At 40.1% G+C, this 16,636-nt stretch overlaps 2 protein-coding genes across 2 annotated transcripts; one reads left to right on the plus strand and one right to left on the minus strand.

The window, feature by feature from the left end:
• The first annotated feature begins 426 nt into the window (after positions 1–426).
• Positions 427–8,042, plus strand: LOC110494090 (isotocin receptor-like). Its single transcript, XM_021568799.2, has 3 exons — positions 427–456; positions 803–1,974; positions 7,017–8,042. Exons 2-3 carry the CDS (start codon positions 1,044–1,046, stop codon positions 7,274–7,276), a joined length of 1,191 nt encoding a protein of 396 aa, XP_021424474.1. The 5' UTR covers positions 427–456; positions 803–1,043; the 3' UTR covers positions 7,277–8,042.
• A 4,285-nt stretch (positions 8,043–12,327) lies between these two features.
• LOC110494091 (caveolin-3-like) lies at positions 12,328–15,465 on the minus strand. The gene is made up of 2 exons (XM_021568800.2): positions 15,170–15,465; positions 12,328–13,640 (listed from the first exon to the last, which is right to left on the minus strand). Exons 1-2 carry the CDS (start codon positions 15,290–15,292, stop codon positions 13,299–13,301), a joined length of 465 nt encoding a protein of 154 aa, XP_021424475.2. The 5' UTR covers positions 15,293–15,465; the 3' UTR covers positions 12,328–13,298.
• Between the last annotated feature and the right edge of the window lie 1,171 nt (positions 15,466–16,636).

Raw genomic sequence — 16,636 nt, forward strand, 5'->3', positions numbered from 1 at the left:
CCCTAACGCACATCCAGCAAACACTGTTGAAAATAAAATTGTGGCGTCTGGAGATTGATTGTAGCCTAGAGATGTCGAGGTAACATTCTCTGTATGAATTGATACTGAATAGAGCAAATACTTTTCATGCGTAAAACAGTGTGCCAGTTAAACATCTATTGGTGAATCCACTGATAACGCATTTTGTTTTTGTTTTAATTACTGTCAAAACAAAAAAATGCATGTCCTGCGTTAATTACAGATTGGAAGATCATTCATACGGTGGCTTGCATAGCCATCTAGCGATGACCGTTAGTATCTCAGCCGCTCCTCCGCCGAGACGATAGTGCTACCAATAAGGATGCGGGACACATTGCGCGCGGGCAGAGGGCGGTTCGAAGCTTCTTCAATTTGGTATACTGTGCTTGAAGCATTTCATTAGACCTCATGCACGCTGCACAGACACCTAGGGATGCGGTAAGCAAAAGCCTTTATTGAAAAAATATCTGCACACGAGTTGTGTAAGGTTGGAAGGTCTCAGTCTTTATAATACGGTATGTAAAGGAATATTAATTATTCTAAAGTTATCATTTTGATCATGATTAGCATGTATGATTGGAATTATAATTAGTCAGATTATTGTGATTATTATAATTAGTCTATTATTTGTAGCCTATTAATATTGGCGACATTGATTGATTAATTGATTTCGCTAGTATAATTGCACATTGCGCATATCATATATTTATGTATTAATTCATCCATGTTCGATTTTTTTTGTCACTTTGACTTGTAAACAGTATTTTTGTTTTTGTTTACCTAGAACGTGGGCCTATCTCTCATAGACTACGCCTAATTGGGACACCTCCTTACTATTGGAATTAACCGTCGAAACACGTAAACGGAAAACAAACTTGTTAAACTTTGGAAAAACGGGAAATGATAAATAAATGAACAAGGAACAGATGAGTATCCAGTAAGTCTCTCACCTCACTGATCTCTGGTGCTGGAAGCAGTGTTTTTGCGCTCAGGGTGAAACGCTTTAGTGGCCAGTTAACGAATGAATGATGGAGGACCAGCGAGACCAAGACGTGTGGGCGATGATGAACGATTCATGGACCAACTCGAGTCGCGGTGGAAACGAGACGGGTACCAGGAACCAGACCGGCGTGAACCCCCTGAAGCGGAACGAGGAGGTGGCCAAAGTGGAGGTGACCGTTCTTGTCCTCGTCCTGCTGCTCGCGTTGGCCGGTAACCTTTGCGTCCTCTTGGCTATACATACGAGCAAGCACAGCCACTCTCGAATGTACTACTTCATGAAACACCTCAGTATTGCGGACCTGGTGGTGGCAATCTTCCAGGTCCTCCCGCAGCTCATATGGGACATTACATTTCGCTTTTACGGGTCTGATTTACTGTGCAGGCTGGTGAAGTACCTACAGGTTGTCGGGATGTTCGCGTCCACCTACATGCTTGTTCTAATGTCCATAGACAGATGCTTGGCGATATGTCAGCCCCTCCGCTCTCTGCACAAGAGGAAGGACTGTTTTTATGTGATTGCTTCTTGGATGCTTAGTCTGGTTTTCAGTACCCCTCAAGTGTACATATTTTCCTTGAGGGAGGTGGGCAACGGAGTTTATGACTGTTGGGGAGACTTCGTAGAACCCTGGGGCGCCAAGGCGTACATTACATGGATTAGTCTTACAATCTACATCATTCCAGTGGCTATTTTAAGTATTTGCTATGGCCTGATAAGTTTTAAAATATGGCAAAACTTTAAAATGAAAACCAGACGGGATCAGTGTATGTCTCTGACACCGCGGACGTCCAAAGGTGCAGCGCTCTCTCGGGTGAGCAGCGTGAGGCTCATATCAAAAGCGAAGATCCGAACTGTCAAAATGACTTTTGTCATTGTCGTAGCTTATATTGTTTGTTGGACTCCTTTTTTCTTCGTACAAATGTGGTCGGCATGGGACCCTGCTGCACCCAGAGAAGGTAAACTATAAAGGGCTTTATGCATGAATTATACACTGCTTTATATATGGATGGGGTTATAAGGAGGGAGTCAGAGAGAGTGACATGTCATTAGTTGGAGAATGTCTCATTCTCCTGTCTCTCTCCTGGTGCTATTTGTCACTATCTGAACAGGTCAAATGTTGTTTTAGTAAGAGAGTTATGGATTTGCTCATAAGAGGGAAGAGGGCATTTTCAATGGCTTTTTGATCCGGCTCAAATGACCGGCTCAATTCTGTCTTATGTAGCAAAATTTGACTTATTTTTTATTTTTTACATTGGATAAAAGTAGAGACTCAGAGCTAGAACATGTTATATTATACACTACAGTTGAGGAACAATGGAAAGTAATTCTGCTTTGAAAGTTGATAAACTTGTAACCCCACTTTTGAGAAAATGGCCATTGAATGTTTTAGAGAGCTCTTCTTTCTCTACACCCATTCAGAACCATTCACACCCTCTTAAACCCGATCCCCACCCATCTCTTTAAGGATTCACATGTGAGGCCATGTGCTAAACAGAGTGAGTACGGTGGTGTACTAAACAACCAAAGATTGGTTGGTTTTAACTACGTCTGTAAACAGTTACATTATGACTGATACAGTTACATTATGAACATTCTATTGTTGTCCATTCTATTGTCGTCCGACATCAAACTTGTTTTTGTCGTTATGAAAAAGTATGAACACAAAAATGACGGGCTGCATGACATCAACAGCCTGGTGGTCCAAAGAAAGCGGGTATATTTTAACACCAATAAACTCATCTGTTTAAAAATGAATTTAGTATATGTCAATCTAGAAAACCAGGCAACTAAAAGCAACTTTCTAACCAATGTTTTTGTTTGTTTCTAGCTTGTTAGCTAGCTAGCTAATGTTAAGTTAGCTGGCTAGCCAGTTCAAATAATGACCATATCATATAGCTTACAACACCTTAACTTTAGCTAATTTGTATTCATTATTACAGGAAAATAAACTCACAGCAAGATCCTTATTTACAAGTTAATGGTGAGCTAATTGCAGAAAATAGCTTACGGTTGTGAGTGTGACAAAATAAAAGCAGGGCATTCTACCGGAGAAATTTAGAACTTAGACACTGTCTCGTTGGGCTAAAGTTATATCCCAATTTGACTTTAGTGCAGGTCATGTTGTTCTTCACAAAACCGTCTCTGGTAAACACACACACTGTATCAAATAAATCAAAGTTTATTTGTCACATGCACAGGATATAGAAGGTGTAAATGGTACAGTGAAATGGTTACTTGCATGGTCTTTTGTTTAGAAATGTAATCAACTAGTTAGCTAAACAATGAACCATAATCCCAACTCATAATGTTACTATCCTGCATGAATCTGTAGCTAAAGCTAATCAACTAAGTTCAATGTTAGCTAGCTAGCTAACATTGGGCTATAACTAGCAATGCAAATGGTTCTGAGATACCAATAATATTACTACACAGAACGTACACATAACGTTAGCTAGCGAGCTAACAGTATGCTTTAACTTGCAATGAAAATTACTTTCTGACAAATTTAGAAACGTATAGTATCTGAAAATCTAGCTAGCTAGACTATCTTACCCGAATAAATTGAAAAAAACTTCTCCCTCTCTGTCACAGATGCCATGGTTGCCCTTAGTTTGAAGATGTAATCCAGAGACAGGTGTTCTTTACAACAGCCTTTTGTGCATTCTTTTTTCGACTCCCTTCCCATATTTGCAATTAAACACTTTTACAGTTCTTCGTGGTATCTTTCCAAAAGCCGTGTTATGAGGGATTACCTACACATACTGAGCAGCTCAAATTATAGACAGGAGCATGCTACATGTCAGACCTATCCAAACTCATTATCGGCATGTCCAGCCCATCCATTATCTAAGCCAATCATGGCAAGAGGGAAGATTCCTGTCTTTTTCAGTGGCTAAACCAACTATGATCGTAATTTAACCATTTTATTTGTATTAACAGATGGCATACAATTGTGTTATTAAGGCACATGAAAGTTCACATGTTCCAGGCATTTCTGCCGAAAAACGCATTTTGATAAAACATTTACGTTTTTGTTCAAATGCCTCTCCTGTAAAGTAGTGACGCACGACATATGCCTAGTTTTCTTAAATGAGTCACAAATGCCAACATGTATAATATAATCACAACCGGCAGTGATTTGGAGTCCCATAGGGCGGCGCACAATTGGCCCAGCGTCGTCCAGGTTTAGCCGGTGTAGGCTGTCATTGTAAATAAGAATTTGTTCCTGACTTGCCTAGTTAAATAAAGGTAATACATAAATAATAATAGTAAAGTATATGGACACCCCTTCAAATTAGAGGATTCAGCTATTTCAGCCACATCCGTTGTTGAGAGGTGTATAAAATCGAGCACACAGCCATGCAATCTCCATAAACAAACATTGGCAGTAGAATGGCGTTACTGAAGAACTCAGTGACTTTCAATGTGGCACAGTCATAGGATGCCACCTTTCCAAGTAGTCAGTTTGTGTCATTTCTGCCCTGCTAGAGCTGCCCCGATCAACTGTAAGTGCTGTTTTTGGGAAGCGGAAAGTCTAGCAGCAACAATGTCTGAGCCGCAAAGTGGTAGGACACAAGCACAAAGACCCGGACCACCAAGTGCGGAAGCCCGTAGCACGTAAAAATCATCTGTCCTTGATTGCATCACTCACTAATGAGTTCCAAACAGCCTCTGGAAGCAAAGTCAGCAAAATAACTGTTTGTCGGGAGCTTGATGAAATGGGTTTCAATGGCCGAGCAGCCGCACAAAAGCTTTAAATACAATCCATAAATACACCTCAAAATGGAAACAACCAAATTAGGGGATGAGGAGGAAAAAGTAGCAGTTATACATTCCAATAGCCCTGAAGAGCCCGTTGAGCGTTAGGGGGGGTAAATGTACTGTGACATCAATGTGTCAGCCTTGGGACCTCAGGAAGTGGGGGAAGCTGTGAGCAACTCAGGTTTTGAATGAGCACTGTAATTTGAAAAGTCAAATCTAAAAAATAAATGTGTTCTTGACATGGCCTATCAGTGTAAAAATGTCTCCTTCAGCCAACAAAAAAGTGTTTGAAAGCTTCAGCCCCCTCTTTTGTTTACCCATTCATCAGTAAAATGGGATTTTCCACCGGTCTGGGTTCAAATACTATTTGTAATACTTTCACATACTTCGACTGTGATATGTGATTGTATCACTTAGCTGTCTTAAGATGAATGCACTTACTGTAAGTTGATCTGGATAAGATCCTTTGATAAATATAAAAGTATGCTTGATTTAATGTAGCTTGCATGTTGTAATGAACCAATAGCAAAATGCGAACCCCGCCCACCTGGTACTCCAGGCATGCTAAAGCAAAACATCTATGTATTAGAAAGATTTTAAAACTTTTTTGAACTTAGGTCTGATGTCGTGTGGTCATGGCCATGCCTTAGGCCTTCGGTCCATAAGTGATATAGATGGTGTCTGTGGCAATGATTTGCACTGGTGTCTGCCTGAGTTGTCACCGTGAGCCTATTTGTCAGCTTAGCTCTGAACGCCTGTCAAGGCCATTAATGTTGAGGAAATAGAACAGTGGATATACTGTATGACTATGTCGTTTGGCGTGTGATTCATTCTCTGGATGGTGAGAATCATGAGCTGGTCCATGCTTCATAATGGCCATGGCCTCCTGCGCCAGGCTAATCTAAAATTCAAGGCCTTATTTGGGCAAAAGTCCATTCTCCGTGCTCTCTCCTCCGTCCTCTCTCCTCCATGACCCGGAAACCGAGTCCTTCCCAGAAGAGTTTTAAATCTGCCAAAACCCACATTGAATCAGCTGCTGTTTTCATGAAGGAGAAAAGCATGCAAACATTTAAAAGCAATTAACTACTTATCCCTTTATCTATACAATGTCTGCACAACAAACTGTATTTGCTTTTATCACTTTATACATTTATTCTGGGATTCCACCCTGTAAACATAATTTTCCTGAGGGAGCACGACAAGGAGTCATTTCATACAAGCGCATTTTCGTCCACTTTCCCTCTCCTGGCCGCCTCTCCGAGATTACCTTTGACCTTTTTTCAAAAGGAAGCCAGAGAGGACAGAGGAGGAGGATGCAGAGTTGAGCTAATCTAATTGAGAAAAGGCCTGTGTCTTTGCACAAATTAAGATCCAAGACCAGAGAAGGATTTACAGTCTTAATGACAACATCCAGCGAGATGGCCTCTCTCTCTCTCTCTCTCTCTTCCTCTCTCTCTCCCTCTTCCTCTCCCTCTTCCTCTCTCTCTCCCTCTCTCTCTAGTCTAGTGGAGGTAGCCCAACACAATATTAATTGGATGATTTCAGGAATGATGAGTGCACCTGACAAGAGTCTCTCTCTGTGCATGATTAATACATGGGTACGCCCATGGTGACTTATAATTGACACCTGTTCAGCTGTTCAGCTCTCAACTCTCCTAATTGATTATTATTATTATTTTAGCACCTAGCAACTCAGACGCTCATTGGTGCGCACGAGCAGTGTGGGTGCAATGATTGAATAACATGTATGTGTAAATTGATTTTTGTAGAGTTCACGCACGCGACGCGACTGGTGTGGTCAGCATGTAGGGTCATGTATAAAGATGCTGGGCAGGCCATTATTTTGGCTACCGTGGCTACAGGGCATGAGTGGTCACTGAATGGTTTGCATGAAAACAATGTAAACCATATGCAATGGCCGTCTCAGTCACAAAATCTCAATCCTATTGAACACTCATGGGAAATTCTGGAGCGATTTCCGCCAACAATAAAGCACGACATGATGGAATTTCTTGTGGAAGAATGGTGTCGCATCCGTAGAATAGAGCTCCAGACACTTGTACAATCTATACCAAAGTGCATTGAAGCTGTTCTGGTTCGTGGTGGCCCAACGCCCTATTAAGACACTTTATGTTGGTGTTTCCTTTATTTTGGCAGTGACCTGTGTATTGAAAGCTGTCGACAGGTGAAAATTACAGTATTTATAAAGCCTTCCTTCTCTCTCTCTTTATCCTAGACATGGCGTTCATCATTGCCATGCTGCTGGCCAGTCTGAACAGCTGCTGTAACCCGTGGATCTATATGTTCTTCGCTGGCCACCTGTTCCATGACCTGATGAGGTGCTTCATCTGCTGCTCCTCACAGTACCTGAAGGCCTCACAGTGCGGAGGGTGTGACCGCCAGCAGAGCCGCAGGAGCATCTCCACCTCCACCTCCACTTTCGTCATCAAGAACCATAGTAGTCAGAGGAGCATCACTCAGACCACCAGCACATGAGGAGTGAGGACCATGGAGGAGATGAGTTGGGGTGGGACAGGAACTCACTACTACTGAAAGCCCTTCTTCATATCAGTCAAAGAGTGGGTTGCATGGTGAAGACTTAGATCTTCACCATGCAATGCTTATCGATGGGGTGGGCCAGATACCAGCAAGAGGTGCAGCACACAGATCTCCAGCACATAAGACCATGAAGAGAGGTTAAGTTGCGTACTCTAAACCTGAAAGACCTTCATCCGAGGCTTGGTGTGGGCCAAGTACCCCTGTAAGACCAGGGCCTCATTTCCCAGAACCTTTGTAGCGTTAAGATCATCGTTAGAATGATCTTACGATGTATCTTTAGTAGCCAAGCTGTTTCCCAAAACCATCATTACTAAAATTGCACTTGAAAACCCTCATTAGTTTCCGAATGCCTCAGACCACTCGTAGAACAGCTAAGTGCATCGTTAGTGTGCATTGCCCTTTTATTCACAGAATATCTTAGCCTAAACATCTTGATTCTATGTTCAGCCCTCTGTCTGACTGTGACCGCCGATAACTTCTGAACGAAGTTCAATACAGATATAAAGTGGCCCAAGTATTTGCCATTGTTATAAGTGGAGGATAAAACAATGCTTCAAATTAAAACTGAGATGACTTCATTGAAAGATAAATAGGCTACATGGGCCTATTCAGTGCCTTCAGAAAATGATCACACCCCTTGACTTTTTCCACATTTTGTTGTGCTACAGCCAGATTTGAAATATCCCATAATATCAAAGTGGAAATGTGCTTTTAAAAATGCATAAAAAATGAAAAGCTAAAATGTTTTGAGTCAATAAGTATTCAACCACTTTGTTATGGCAAGTCTAAATAAGTTCAGAAGTAAAAATGTGCTTAACAAGTCACATAATAATTTGCATCGAGCCACTTTGTGTGCAATTATCTGTAAAGTCCCTCAGTCGAGCAGTGAATTTCAAACACAGATTCAACCACAGAGATCATGGGGTTTTCCAATTCCTCGCGAAGAAGGACACCTATTGCTAGATGGGTAAAAAAACAAAAGTAGACATTGAATATCCCTTTGAGTATGATGAAGTTATTAATTACACTTTGGATGGTGTATCAATACATCCAGTCACTACAAAGATACAGGCGTCCTTCATAACTCAGTTGCAGAAGAGGAAGGAAACCACTTAGGGATTTCACCATGAGGCCAATGGTGATTTTAAAACAGTTACAGAGTTTAATGGCTGTGATAGGAGAAAACTGAGGATGGATCAACCACATTGTAGTTACTCCACAATACCAACTTAAATGACAGTGAAAAGATGGAAGCATGTACAGAATAAAACATATTCCAAAACATGTGTCCTTATTGCTATATGGCACTAAAAGTAAAACTGCAAAAAAATTGGCCAAGAAATTAACTCTATGTCCTGAATACGAAGTGTTATGTTTGGTGCAAATCCAACACCTCACTTAGTACCACTTTTCATATTTCAAACATGGTTCTGCATCATGTTATGGGTAGTGTATGCTTGTTATCGTCGGTTATAACATTTACTCTGTGTTTTAGTCTCACAAACCTCTCCAGCACCTTACTGAAATCCCTCTAAAATGAACATTTTCTGAGGAAGAAATGTACTTTGCCCATAAGTTGTTGTTATGGTATGTCTTTGTAGCACACATATTCATTCCTGTTTCATTTGAGTTTTCCATATACTGTACAGCTGATGATCAGACTGTCAGTCAATGTGTACCATAAATCAAAGGATTTCATCTCTACCTGTATGGCTTTTTTAAGGAAATTATTAAAAGAGACTATGTTTCCGCGCAAACCTTTCCCCTCCTCCTCTTCTTCAGCAAAAAAAGGTTATATTGAATTCTTATTATATACACATGACGTAAGATTTGTTTCTACACACAGCTCTATTACTCTCTGTATTTCTCAGGTCTAGGTAGAGAAACTCAGCAGAGCTTATTCACACACCAAGCTGACCTTTCAGTCACCACAATAACAAAATGGGAAATAGAATGAAGTTTCGCAATGAAACCTGTTCTCTTGGTGACCTTACTGCTCAGCCAGGGATATTGCATTGTTATTGATCTCTACACAGAGAGATGTTAGATTAGATTGCCTATATCTTCAAACCATGGAGGGGATATTAAAGACACTTTATTGTTATTTATCTAAGGCTGTGTGTCCCAATTTGCACCTTTTTCCCTATACACTGCACTACTTTTGACCTGGGCATATAGGGTTCTGGTAAAAATGTAGTGTAGAGGAACAGGGCTCAATTTCTGACGCAATGTAAGTTATACTGTAGCTTTGTAAAATAATAAACGTGCATATGCTTTGAAATGTGCTCCAACACATGTATATTTTTTCTTTATTGTTGTGTGGGTGATTACAGTAGATCAACGCAGGTGTTATTTTGTGTATATATGTATCTGCTCATTCACCTTTCCAGTAGGTTTCACCAATCTTTTCTAGCGTGAGAGCTACTTTTTTTATTTTTTATTATGAAACGTCGCGAGCTACAATTGAATTTCATAGCTTTTAAATAGGCTATTCGTTTTTCACCTTCGAAAATAATGGTTAATAAACAACTCTAATGGGGCCCCATACATTTTTGAAAATGATGTGTAAGACTGCCTGAAAATGTCAGACTATTTTGACCTTCCATGGTGACATAACCATGCAGGCAATTCGTTAATAGACCAATAAGAAAGATATTTCCAAACCTTTCTGTCAATAACAGCACATTTTCAGTTTTCCCCTCCCCACTCAGACCACTCCTAGACAGTCCTAGTTAAATTATTGCTCGAGAAATTGGTCTTTGTTAAGAAGCAATTTTATTTTATTTTTGAATATTTAATTCGGAAACAATCACAGCAAGGTACTTAAGTGTTACTCAGAAATGATTTGATTTTGAGATAAAGGTCCAATGTATCTGTTTTTAAGTAGGAGAAGAATGTGTTGGTCTAGCTGATCTTCTCCTGTTAAGTGTACTGCTGCAGCACATGTCATGGCAGAGTTTTCAAAACAAGGGCCACCCAATTGATGCAAATTGTCATAATATCAGGTAAGCCAGCCTGGTCTTATAGACTAGAGGTAACATAGTAAATGTAAATCCGGAACACTCAAATTAGTATGATACTGTATGTTACGTTTGGTATGGTTACGTAAGACAGATGGTTACTTAAGGCAACAACGAAAGTGGGGTAGGCGTATAAAGCGAACGTCTAGCAACCCAAAGGTTGTGAGTTTGAATCAACTACTTAATATTTTTTAGCTACTTTGCAATTACTTAGCATGCTAGCCAACCCTTCCCACAAACCCTAACCCTAACCTTAACCCTTTTAGCTAACTCTTCCCCTAACCCTAACCTTAACTCTTTTAGCCAACCCTTCCCTAACCTTAACTCTTTTAGCCAACCCTTCCCCTAACCTTAAACCTTGAACCTAACTCATAAACTTAACCCTAACCCCTAACCCCTAGCCTAGCTAATGTTAGCAAGCTAGCTGACAATAGCCACCTCACCACCTAGCTAGAATTCGTAACATATCATATGTTTTGCAAATTAGTAACATATAATACAAATTGTAATTCGTAACATACAATACGAAATTGGTGATATACATCCACAAATTAATAAATACCATTCGAAACATAACATATCATACTAAATGGGGTGTCTCGGATTTAAGTACAGAATAAAACAAAATGCTCTGAGACCAGGTTGCAGCGGTAAGCCTACTTTGCAGTTATCTACCCACTAGATGGTTATCATTAGCATCGATAACTGGCTACATACAGAATGATAGCCAAATGCACGCACCAAATGGACAGACGGGAAATATTGCTGGAAATGAAGTGGTAGATATTGTGTTACCATTGGCTTTACAAGCAATAGAGGCTAACCAGTAGTGGGATAATGTCAATTTGGCTTTGATTGGATAGTAGCTTTGTGTTGATGGAAGTTTGTGATGGAACACGTTAAAAAAATGCATGTACTTTCAGAATTGCTTGGCGAGGTACTCATAGGTGGGCTGAGAGCTAATTGGTAGCTAACGATCTACCTGTTGGAGACCTCTGACGTACAGTGTTCACAATATATTCAGGAAGTAAAGATTCCCTTTATATCAATTATTTATTTCAATGTAAATAGAATAAATGTATCACTAATGTATGAGAAAAAAATAAAGGATTTGTGTGTGCTTCATTTTCTGTTCTTCTTAATGCATAGATAGAGGAGCTTGGTCCATCCACACTAAATAAGTTAATAAGTAGTCAGATTGTTGTCAGTATGAATGAATGAATGAATGAACAAATGAATGAATAAGGTGTCATGTTTGTAAAGGTCTTGTTTTACTCAAGTCCTCTCAATGTCTATGATTCAGATCAAGTCACTCCCTGCCAGATAGCATTGAACAGCATGTAGAGGCTGGACAATGTACCATTTAGTTCTACCTAGTGGCCAAAAAGGTTTATGTCTTTCAAAAAAAAGTGTGGATTTACTCTGAAGCTGGGTAGTGTTCTTTAGGGCTCACAATGCAAAATGTTTTGCAATGAAAAACTAAAATGACTGTTTCATATTGGACAAGTCCAGGTAGTCACTCCGTGTTTCAATCCTTTTTCCCCATTTGATCATATCATATTTTCTGTATTTACTACATGTGCCCATCTCATTCATATACAATTATTAGAGTTGTTTTTGAAATAGGTCACTCTAATTATATCTACTGCCACCACTTGTCATGCGCATATTGGTCATATGGGCGGGTATTCCAACAGTTTCCAATGTAATCTCATTTTTTACTGTTGTATAGGAACTTGAACAGATTTGTATGTATATAACCCGTTATGACCATATGCACCTCTGTGATTATGCGCAAATGGTAATTTAATTGTTTCCCCACCCACCATGCGTCATGTGCGTAATGGTCATGTGAGGTGAAATGTTTAGATTTTAGGATGTGAGCACTCAGTCATTGTCAATAAAGCAGTGAATTGGGAGCATAAACAGTGTGTGGGCCTTCCTGTTTAAAAAAAAATAAAAAATAAATTCTTTATCTAAAATTGGATTTTATGGTGTATCTTTGGATCAGATTACAGAATATTCCTCATCCTTTGTTGATGGTTACCTGGGTTGAATAAGACCAAACGTGGCGTCTTTATACATTTCATCTCTGGGTCATAAGATTATTTTCTGTTATGGCTAAACATGCTGTCAGTTCCTATAGATTGCATTTCCATATCATTCAACAAATAGATACATTAGGTATAATGTTCCCCATTGGTACTAAGACATGAGTGTGCAGATCCATCTGGCCTCACCCTTGCCTGAACATACTGGGAATTCTTTCACTAAATATTTTCTATATCAATTACGTACTGTAGGCAAGTCACAACTAGCGCTAAAGACTGACATAACAGCTAACTGTTACAATAATTCATTTGTTGTAGAATCAATGTGTGAAAAATGACTAAAAACAATTACAAAAATAAAAAATAACACAACATATCTTTTTTTTTAAATAAAGTTTGTAAAATAAAGTATGGAATACCATTATATCAATCATGGATGAGTGTTTTTTGTAGTGTACCATGTTGTATAGACCATAATTGACCCCCCATCTACATGTACAAATGTACAGTAGGACCTTATTTTAAGGCAGTTTGCCACAGCAGGAAAATAATCCTGCAACAACAGGGACTTGAAACATTTTAAAGTAAATTCTGACATTTTAAAGTGGGAATTAAAATTTTTAGAAGGCATTTTAAACCTTGAATACACTAAACATTTGCAATTCTCAGCAACAAAAGAGAGGTCAAATTAAGAGCACTATTCTTTTTGTCTTCCGATTGAACACACTAATCTCTATCAATCACAAGCTCTTTTTGGAAAATGAGTCAGACCCAGCATCAGTAACCAGACATGTGGCCAGGGAAGTGGCCTACTTTAGAGTGGAGAGTAGACAGTGCAGCACCATCACTACCCTATCCAATTATTAATCTGACCCATGCTTCTGAACCTTACACATCCTTCTGTAGCACCACCCGAACATTTGAGAATATCTTTCCCAGGGCTTCAAATAGTGGGTCGCAGAAGATGTGTATGGCCAGGGAGTAGATACGGCTGAAACACTGGGACTCTATCATGCAGCTCTTAATGCACGGCACCACAGCCCAGATGTGGCAGAAGGAGAGGCAGGCAAATAGGAAACCCCACAGTAGAGCCATGGGGATCCCCAAAATGGCAGACAGGATACGGTAGCACCAGTATTTGGACACAGTGAAGGTGGTGTAACTGGCCTTCCACACCCCGTCCAGACTGTGAGTCCCGTCAGGCTCAGCGATCACGTCCTCAAAGTCCACCTGCAGTTGGAGACAGAGAGGCCATTGTAATTGATATCAGAATTCCACTTCTGACACAAATGCTAATTAGACAAGACACCATTATGCTAGCTTCAGGCACATCTGTACTAAAATAAAACCTAATGTCTTACTCAAAGCATTATGGGTATTGTAGTACATCATGCTACAGCCATCCACAGCTAGACCTTCTTTTAGATAAATCATTTTTTGCGCAAAACTGTTGCTTAACCATCATTATATTGTGTGATACCTCTCACTGTCCAATGCAAATACTTATATCACGAGCAAATACCTTAAAGTAACTGTCCAGTGAAAATATCAAACAGAAATAGTTTTTTTCTCATCCTATACTCATATTTGTGGCCAAAGTATACATTTTAGAGGACAAAAAAAAACTTTAAAAGCCTGACCTCAAACTTGTATCTCAAACAGACCATTTCAAAATGTCTGCTATTTCCTCAGAGGATGATGTTATCCTCGTGAGGAGGATGAGCTGGCCAATCAGCGGTCTACTCGTATTAATATTTTAATGACCAGTATATGCCCACACCATTCTGTTGTTGAAATACACCCAGACTAATCCAACACAGGAGAAGCTTTTTAACATACATAATTTGACAATTTTTGTAAGGAAAATTATTTCACTTATATGGTAATTCATTCTGGGTCATATTTCATAGAAATCTGGAGACACTGAACAGTTTCTTTAAGTAATCACTTAAGACAGACCAATTGGATACATTCTCACCGCATGAACACATAGATGTTCTCTTTCTAACATCCTGCCTATTTTAAAGTCACAGATCTAATTAATGGAACAGTATCTGATATCACTAACGGTACTTATGAATACACTTACTGTATATCTATACAGAGGCCCATGTGTGCTTTAAAAACCACAAAGGCTGAATTTTTTTATTTTATTTCACCTTTATTGAACCAGGTAGGCTAGTTGAGAACAAGTTCTCATTTGCAACTGCGACCTGGCCAATGCTTAATGAGCAAATCAAAGAATACCACAGAAAACCATCAAAGACATTATGTTAAAATAACAAGATTAGAACAAATTCAATGATGGCAGTATTGGCAGATAAACATGTTTAACTGCATCTCACGCCCTTACATTGGCCTTCCCAGAAATAGAGCTACTATCTGTAGCTGGGCTGGTAAAACGCTATAGGAATACAGACTATTTCAGGGAACATTTTGATGGGGCACAATCATAACCCAAAGGATACACTGCCAGCTCAAGATATCCACCTGGCTACTCCATAGCACGAGCAATAAATAATAACTGAATAAATCATTAACATAGACCAATGTGCGCATATAACAGAGTGATTCCAGTCCTTCTCCTTCCAACCTGACTCAGAACCCTCTATTCAATGAGACAACAAATTGCAAAACCAGAAGCTCTGTCACTGACACAAAAAAAGACATTTCCAAGTCCAGTCCGGGGCGACAATACTTCAATAGGCCCATACTTAGCTATCTGGTGCGCACACGCACGCACACGTAATGTAGCCTACCTTCACTACATCCTCGTTGACTTGCTTGGGGTCTCTGTTGATCAGGTCAATCTCTTTATGATGTCTGTCCGTCTGGAACTTCTGTTCATAACCGTTGTTGATGTCAGCCATGGTCACGGTCATAGGATAGTCAGAGGAGGGCGGCAGAGAGGTACAAGGCAGGGCCCAGGTCCTGGAAGAGTACAGGGGTCTGAGAAGAGTGGTCTGAGCAGGGCTGTTACCTATCCTGGAGCTGGGCAGTAGTAGATGTAGTAGTCAAAGGGGCAGAGTGGGGAGTGGGACAGGGAGTGGCTGTGCCCAGGCTTCTGGATCACCAATCACGTGATGTCACTCCTGGAATTCCAGCAGCACCCAGCAGGCAGCTGCAACTACTGACAGCCCCTAGATGTCCTGTCAGACTGTAGCCACTGTAGCCATAGAAAAGCATAAACACACAAACACACATAGACTACAGGGGCAGCAGGTAGCCTAGCAGTTAAGAGCGTGGGGCCAGTAACTGAAAGGTCGCTGGTTCGAAACCCTGAAATCTGCCGTTCTGCCCTTGAGCAAGGCAGTTAATCCCCAACAATTGCTCCGTGAACATTGACTAAGTCAGCCCCACTTCTCTGATTCAGAGGGGTTGGGTTAAATGTGGAAGACACATTTTGGTTGAATGCGTTCCCTGTCCCCTTTCCTACATATGCTGTGATGACAATATATTGTAAACACACACACACACACACACACCGGTGTGACATTCAATGTATGATACTCATACTAAAATGTTTATTCAATTCTACTGTGCCATTTACTTTATGTTCATATTCTTCTCTTTTCGTATTTGTTATTGTTGTTGCGTTGATGCGAAAGAACCTGCAAGTAATAATTTCAGTGGACGGTGTATACCATGCGTATCCCATACAACTATGAAAACTTGAAACTTGACACTTTCTATGAGGCATCTATCTATTCATAGTGCCTTGTGATACACTACCAAGATATGTTCTGGTTATTCCCTCTATGGAGAGACTTATAGTATATGTCTGAGCGGGTGGATCTGCTGCTGGGACAGAGAACTGTGCAACGATCTGAGACTGACATGTATGCCTATGCAGTATGATACATTGACTCCTACACATTCAGTTGGGAGCCGAGTGTGGTGATAAACAACATAACAATTATTTCCCTTCTAACATTAACTCCATAAATCTAAAACACAACTTGGCAGGAGATGTAGCATGCTGCTGATAATGGAATATACCATGAATATCTGACTGTTTTTTTCTTGTCACTCACACCTGTGTTTCCACAGCAACCATGTCATTAATTAAGTGACACTCTTTTCATCGCCATTGCAGTATACAGTTATAGAATGGTAGGATGACTTTACAACAACAACAAAAATATATCTGCTTTATTTCAATCACAGTTTCCCCTTTCGCTTGATTATAATATCCATGGGGTTGGGTAACATGATATTTTGCTTTG

The sequence above is a fragment of the Oncorhynchus mykiss genome, chromosome 17, assembly GCF_013265735.2.
Source record: "Oncorhynchus mykiss isolate Arlee chromosome 17, USDA_OmykA_1.1, whole genome shotgun sequence".
Taxonomy (NCBI): domain Eukaryota; kingdom Metazoa; phylum Chordata; class Actinopteri; order Salmoniformes; family Salmonidae; genus Oncorhynchus; species Oncorhynchus mykiss.

Coding starts and splice junctions, on each gene's coding strand:
- LOC110494090 (XM_021568799.2), top strand. CDS start 1,044: ATGATGGAGGACCAGCGAGACCAAGACGTGTGGGCGATGATGAACGAT. Junction 1,975..7,016: donor CCCTGCTGCACCCAGAGAAG/GTAAACTATAAA, acceptor TCTTTATCCTAG/ACATGGCGTTCATCATTGCC.
- LOC110494091 (XM_021568800.2), bottom strand. CDS start 15,292: ATGACCGTGACCATGGCTGACATCAACAACGGTTATGAACAGAAGTTC. Junction 13,641..15,169: donor TCAACGAGGATGTAGTGAAG/GTAGGCTACATT, acceptor CTCCAACTGCAG/GTGGACTTTGAGGACGTGAT.